At 43.1% G+C, this 7,577-nt stretch overlaps 1 protein-coding gene across 1 annotated transcript; it reads right to left on the bottom strand.

Moving 5' to 3' along the window:
* Nucleotides 1-667: 667 nt before the first annotated feature.
* On the bottom strand, nt 668-3,372 carry LOC127336554 (uncharacterized). The gene is made up of 2 exons (XM_071822787.1): nt 2,082-3,372; nt 668-772 (listed from the first exon to the last, which is right to left on the bottom strand). Exons 1-2 carry the CDS (start codon nt 3,289-3,291, stop codon nt 687-689), a joined length of 1,296 nt encoding a protein of 431 aa, XP_071678888.1. The 5' UTR covers nt 3,292-3,372; the 3' UTR covers nt 668-686.
* Nucleotides 3,373-7,577: the final 4,205 nt, after the last annotated feature.

The following is a 7,577-nucleotide window of genomic DNA, read 5'->3' as shown; positions in this document are numbered from 1 at the left end:
GCAAATAAGCAAGCCCAGAATTGTCCCAGAATTCTCCAAAATGAGGGTCCATGTCCTTCAGGTGGCACCATCAACGTTGCTCCATTCCAATAAAAAACACCAACTTTACTACCATTCAAATTTAAGAAATCTGCAAGGAAAAAAGGGTGATGACATACTTGGATAACATTTTAATTTTGGTAGGAAGTAAATTTATAGCATCGTCACCTGGTAAGAAAGAGCATGCAAGATACTTCTGTTCAGTTCTGATTCGGGATAACTATTTCAGGATACTGACTAGTGAAAGACAAGAAACCTACTGTGGTGAAAAGGCAGTTCATGGTTAAATTCACACGAGGTAGACGGTTGAAAGCAGTTAAGCACCGAAGGTAATATGTAAGAAAGATATTCAAGCAGCATCCTTTATTCCCTTGAAAATACGCATGCTTGGAGAAAAGAAACCATTCTATGATTTAATGTGCTACAGACCCCTAATTTGAGTATACAATCGAGGACCTATAACAATATCCTACTGTCATAGCCACATGAAACTCAACATGATTCTAAAAAACGAGGAGGAATTAAGGATAACAATAGTATTGTAGTATATCAAGCATGTCAACATAGTGACTTGGAAACATGGCCAAATTATTTGTTTCTGCAAGTAGACATTGCACGAGCAGTGTAGGAGAAATGCAGAATCATGGTCACTTCTTCTGGTCTTTGTCTACACGAACCAACGTCTCCGCCAAAGTATTCCCTGTGCAATTGGGTGTCTTTCTCGGAAGTGCACCTTCAATTATATCCACAGATATAAGAGCTTAAAATATAAATAACACAAAACAGCGAGCTATACATGTTTCTTGGTATTGGAAAACACCTTTTTAGGCATTTAACATAACAACTGCAAGATATATGTTGACATTAAATAGAGAAGAAAAGCATTTTTTTTACTCTACAAGATATGCAATCCAATGTCCAACACAATCAACAGAATACACCAGTTATCTAGCAATACCAAATTCAGCCCCCAGTATTCCAACAACAATAACTGCTGATAATGGCATAGTTAGTTCTGAAATGTATGAGCCTATGTGCAATGGTAAAATGGTTAACTCTACACAATACATAAGATAAGATATCAGCGACCACATAATGGCATAGTTAGTTCTGAAATGTATGAGCTTATGTGCAATGACTAACTCTACACAATATATAAGTTAAGATATCAGCGACCAAATCACTCCCTTCAGAAACTTCAAACAAATAAATGTGTGTGTACTAACAAACCAATCAATGTTGTCACAAGGTTCCAAGCACTGAAGCACATGATTTGAAATATAAGCTAAAATAAAACCTATGCAATCTAACAATTACAGTACAACGAATTTCAGATCCAATGTATGGAACTATCAACTTAGAGGATTACACGTGCACCAGGGACATGGCTTGAATGGAAGCTAAGCTAAACTAAAACCTATGCAATCCAACAATTATGGTACTACCACGAATTTCAGAGCTGTAATATCAAATGTACGGAACAAGCAACTCAGAGGATTTACATAACAACTGCAAGATATATGGACATTAAATAGAAAGAAAAGCATTTTTTTACTCTACAAGATATGCAATCCAATGTCCAACGCAATCAACAGAATACACCAGTTACCTAGCAATACCAAATTCAGCCCCCAGTATTCCAACAACAATAACTGCTGATAATGGCATGGTTAGTTCTGAAATGTATGAGCCTATGTGCAATGGTAAAATGGTTAACTCTACACAATACATAAGATAAGATATCAGCGACCACATAATGGCATAGTTAGTTCTGAAATGTATGAGCCTATGTGCAATGGTAAATGGTTAACTCTACACAATACATAAGATAAGATATCAGCGACCAAACCAGAAACTTGAAACAAATAAATTTATATTAACAAACCAACCAATGCTGCGACAAAGGTTCCAAGCATTGAAGCCCATGATTTGAAAGATGAGCTAAACTAAAACCTATGCAATCCAACAATTATAGTGGTACACCGAATTTCAGAGCTGCAACATCCAATGTTTGGAACTATCAACTTAGAGGATTTACATACCTGCACCAGGGACATGGCTTGATTCAAGCCATGTTGGGAGCACGCACGGGAGGAAGACAGCGGTGTTGCAAGGGCTTAGGCCTGTGATGCTGTCTGGAAAAGCTCTCTTCCCCCTCACCTCCCCGTTAGCCATGTTCATGGCAATAATATCGTGGCCAGACTGGTAATACAGAACATCGGCGTTGAATGGATCTACAGCAGCAATCCACGGCATGTCCTTTTCCAGCGGTTTGCGTTGGTTGGGCAGGACTAGCTTAACTGTCGTCTCGCGCGTAGGCTTCCAGTAGCATCCCTCGCCGTAGAGCGAGAACGAGCTGACCACAAACTCCTTTTCAGTGGACACCTCTATGTACCGGAGCTTCCCCTCGCTGACGCCCATGAGCCGGCGCTTGCCCAGCATCAGGTTCTCGCTCGTGTCGAAATCCGACAGCACGCCCTGTGGCAGCTCGACGAATCGAACCTCTGGCCGGTCGCTGAAGGGATCGACGGAGAAGGCGCCCCAGGTGACGTCGACCCACCACAGCCGGTCGCCGAATGCCAACACGGTGTGGTTCGTGTCTAGCTGCATGTGCTGCCAGCCGGGCCACATGGACGGAACAAGCAGGTCTCGCTCGTCCCACTCCCCTGTTTCGGACAGGAACCGGCGCAGGACTATGCCGTTGTCCGCTGCCCGGCAGCTGAGCTGAGCGACCACGAACCGATCAGGTGCGCGGTGGGGGGCGTCGGACTGGGTGAGCAGGCCAAACACCGTACTCGTCCTGGCGGCACCCATGTCCGGGACCGGGAGGCGGAAGAGGTCGCCGCTGAGAGGGTTGCAGACGAAGCGCGCGACGTCCAGCTGGAAGGAGGCGCCAACGGCGGACAATTCGACTTGCATATTTCTGTCCAGGGACTCACGGGCGCCCGGAGGTCCGGGGGGGAACAGGTGGCGGGCCTCGGCCAGGTCGAGGAGGAGGAGGCCGTCGGAGCTGGTGGCGCGGACGCTTGCGGCGGCGAAGTCCATGCCGTCGGCGAGGTGGGCGGGGACGGAGATGTGGGAGACGTACGGGGCCGCGCCGAGGTCCAAGGACGCGCGCGCGCCCGGCGACGGCGCCCCCGACGCGTCCAGCGCCGCCCTGCTGTAGACCATCGCCCAGGGAGGGCGCGAGGCCGCCGTGGAGAGGGAGCGGTGGAGGGGCGCCGAGACGGCGCCGGCGACGCGTCGGAGCATGCTTCCTGAGGTGAAAAGGGGGAGGGTTTTGGGCAGCTTGAGATTCTTTCTGGAATTGAGCAGTCTGCGGTGCCGTGGTGGGGAAAGAGAAGGGGTTTGTTGGTGCACATGGACACGGTTCATGCGACTCTGAGCAAAAAGGAAGGGGTCCCCTGTAGTCGCCGTCCCGGCTCTGACCAACAGGATTGGTACCGTGTAGAAGCCTAGAAGGTGAGTTCGAATTTCGAAATCTGAAGCCCCTTCATTAGCTCATGTTTCTGGAATAAAAAAACTCAACTTCAGGAAAAAATGAATAAAAAAGCTCCTGTTTCAGATTACTGTGAAGAAAACGCGGGGGCGTTTGGCTGGCTGGATCAGAATCGTGGCTCATTGGCTCAGTGGTGCAAGGGTACCTGCTCGTCCAGAACGAGTCACCGAAATTGGCATGTTATTTGGTAGGTTGGGCTGCATGATTTTGATAAAAAAGGCTTTTTTATTTATTTGGCTGCAGCTAACACCAAGTCTCGATGGAGATGAGATCACTTCTTCACTTCTTCATTTCTTTACTTCTTCTTCTCAGATGGTGGTATTTTTTTTCCGAAATGGGGTATCCCCTCTGCACCAATTGATGCATGCAGCTTTCTTTATTAAAACGAATCCAGTTATAACAAGTAGCATTTCATTTTCCCCTCAAAAAAAAAAAAAAAAAAAGTAGCAAAATAAAAAAATTCAAAACTTATTACAGCTCACGGATCACCCAAAGTTGCTACAAAAACAAGCCATCCAAAAACTATTAGCATGAAACGCCTTTGCATCATCATGTTAGTCTTCGATCAGCACGCCAACCGCACCGGCTGTAAAAATCCCGTGCTACCGTTGCCAGTCGGTTGCACCCAATATCCATGGCAAGGCGCTCCTCCTCTGGGTGCAGATAGGACCACATATGGATCCAATGGGTAGCCAAAGGAATAACCTGCAGAAATGATGGAAAGTTTTTTTGTCAAAAATGCAATTATTACGTACATTCCATATTGCCCAAAGCAAGGCACATACTCCAACTCTAATGTGAGCTTTTCTCTTTTTGTCTACCCCATTTAGCCATTTTCCAAACAAATTAGTTATATTCAATGGCGGAGGTATATTGAAAGTCATGTACACTATCTTCCGGATCAACTTAGTAAAAGGATAAGATATAAAAAGATGATGTATTGTCTCTTCTTGATCACAAAAACAACATTTGGTAGAACCATTTCAATTTTGTTTGACCAAATTATCTTTCGTAAGAATCACTTTCTTGTGGAGGAACCACATAAAAATCTTTATTTTTAGTGGCACCTTCAACTTCCAGATATGTTTCTTGAGAGAAACTGTATGTCCAGAGAGGAGATCATTGTACATGGACTTCACCGAAAAAACACCAGAGACCATTAAGTTCCATTTGAATCTATCCTCACTATCATTTAACTGTACCATAATAAGCCTGTGTAATATATGTGTCCATCTTTCCCATTTGTTGTCATTTAAAGTCCTCCTAAAACTAATATTAAGAGGATTCGTCGCAAGCACATTTTCAACCGTGATATTTTTATGATTTACAATATTAGAAAGTGACGGGTATTCCTCCGCCAAAGATTTATGACCTAACCAAATGTCCTCCCAGAATCTGGTGTTCATCCCATTACCAACCACAAAAGAAACCCAAGATAAAAACTCCTCCTTTACTTTCATTAAGCCCTTCCAAAAAGGCGAGTCACTTGGTTTTGTTGAAACTTGTGACAAAGTTTCAGATGGTGGTGTTACCTCTGGCTTTCCATATTGCGTTTGTTCACTCTTTCTTCTTCTCCTTCTAGGCATCATTCTCGCCTGCCTCCACACCATGGCTGGTTTCTACTTTTCATCTAAAGTGATTTTAGAGACTCCTCACAAAATATTTTTAGTAGAGAGGGAGTCCCCCAACTTCAAGAAACGGTAAAGACATCCAAACTCGAAAACGCAATAGAAGATGCATGCGGATTCCGTTTTCGATGAACTTGGGCTTGTTGAAAAGCTAGCAACAAGCTCAAGAACCTCACATAGAGAAATACCAAGAAGCAATAGGGATATGCAAAGTATGCTAATGATTGAGCTCCCTAAGATGATGTGATCAAGTTACCCAACCGAAAGCCCCTCTTGATACTGTGGCTATCTATCATATAACCCGGTCTCCCAACAACCACCTTGAGACTGGTAAAAGGAAAACCTAGAAAGGCCATACCTTTTCCTTGCGCAACCCGCTTGATCTTGATGACGACGCTTCAAGTTCCATCAAGCCGGAGTGCATCACTTGATCGTTGTTGTTTTGTGAAGACTCATGATTTGCTCCCCCATACGCCATTATGGGATAGCTTCATTAAGAACATCTTCACTTGTCCATTATCTCTAAATGGATGGCAAGCTTCAAGCAGATGATCTTCTTGAGGTGTCCATCTTGAACTTGCGCAAATCAACCTTGATGGCGATCACCACTTGATCTCATCCTCGCATGGGCTACATGATCTCTTCCTTTTGATGCCAACCCATGGAAAGATACCTAACCCACATAGACAACACAAGAGCACATATATGATGGGTTTGTTCATAAATTATAATTGACAAGGCTTACCATACCACATGACTTCACGTGGCACATTCTTCATGCTTCATGTGTTGACCAAATTTGAATCTATTATTCACTCTTTGTATTGGTCAACCTTGTATCTTCTCATGCTCTATCATACTATCTTGAGGTGTATAAAGAACTTTGTATTTGTTTGCATGCTCTAAATCTTAGTCAATCCTAGCTTAACTTATGAGTCTATCATGACATCGACTTAGAGCCATATATTGAATTCTTTACATGGAATCAAGCACTCAAGATCTTGATCATTCATTGCTTAACACATAAGCTAGAGCATGGCTAATATTGAGTTCCACATAAGAACTCCATTTTCATTTCTTCTTCTTGATCATATCACATATATGTCTTCAAATCGATGATCTTGATGCTAATACTCAAGGTATATCTTTTATCTTCATGGCATCCATAATTGAATCCAACACATGGACTACAAGCTACCTATGGAATATTCCTTCATATAAACTCAATGAAAACATTAGTCCATATGGGTTGTCATTAATTACCAAAACCACACATAGGAGCAATGTACCCTTTCAAGAGGAGTACTCTTGTTGCAGCGATGTATAAGGGTAAAATAAAAAATGGACCCGAGCTATATGTGGAACTCTAATCTTTGATCATGTATTGAGCATTATCCATAATTAATAGCTATATATGTGTAACTCTAATCTTTGATCATGCTTTGAGCATTATCCTTAATTACTGCTTCGTTGTGTTTATAGCATTAGAATAACTTGTAAGTCTTTGCAGAAACTATGGAACAAGACCTAGAAAAGGAATACATCGTGGAGGACATTATCCGTGATGATGAAGATGTCACCTCGCTTTATCTGAACCAATCCGGTGAGGGGGACGAGCAAAACCGTGGAGATGGATCTGGTCAGGGAGATGAGCAAGTCCAAAGAAATCGATGGCTCCGGTGAGGGAGAAGGCGACGACTCCGATGGGGGAGAAGCTGACAGCGAGGTGTATATATATTAATTAACTAAGCCTCCAGATTTGTGCATATACATATATTAATGTGATGTCTATGCACACTTCTATTCTTGTAGACAGTGTGTTGGGCCTCCAAGTGCAAAAGTTTGTAGAGCAGCAGCAAGTTTCCCTCAAGTGGATCACCCAAGGTTTATCGAACTCAGGGAGGCAGAGGTCAAAGATATCCCTCTCAAGCAACCCTGCAATTACGATACAAGAAGTCTCTTGTGTCCCCAACAGACCCAATACATTTGTCAGATGTATAGGTGCACTAGTTCGGCGATTAGATAGTAAAATGCAAGTGATATGGATGAATATGAGTGGTAATAACAATCTGAAATAAATATGGCAGCAAGTAGACATGCAGTAAAACAGTAAATAAATGGTGATTCGATGTTTGGAAACAAGGCCTAGGGATCATACTTTCACTAGTGGTCACTATCAACAATGATATCATACAAGAATATAAATATAAGAACTTCACTATGCCACTCTGAAAGACTCTCCGGCTGGATAACGAACACTAATCCACTGCGTAGGTGACAAGGTATTAACTAGTCAATGCCTACAGATTGTAGACTAGGGTTTAGTCGGAAGTAGAGGGCAAGTAGATCTCGAAGGTTTCAGCCGAAAAGTACTCTCGACGGCTAGAAAACTAGGGTTGTGTTGACAATGA

Source organism: Lolium perenne, chromosome 1, assembly GCF_019359855.2.
Source record: "Lolium perenne isolate Kyuss_39 chromosome 1, Kyuss_2.0, whole genome shotgun sequence".
Lineage (NCBI taxonomy): Eukaryota > Viridiplantae > Streptophyta > Magnoliopsida > Poales > Poaceae > Lolium > Lolium perenne.
The sequence above is the reverse complement of the archived record's forward strand: the minus strand, read 5'-3'. Positions and strand labels throughout refer to the sequence as shown.

Coding starts and splice junctions, on each gene's coding strand:
- LOC127336554 (XM_071822787.1), bottom strand. CDS start 3,291: ATGCTCCGACGCGTCGCCGGCGCCGTCTCGGCGCCCCTCCACCGCTCC. Junction 773..2,081: donor AAGCCATGTCCCTGGTGCAG/GTATGTAAATCC, acceptor ATATAATTGAAG/GTGCACTTCCGAGAAAGACA.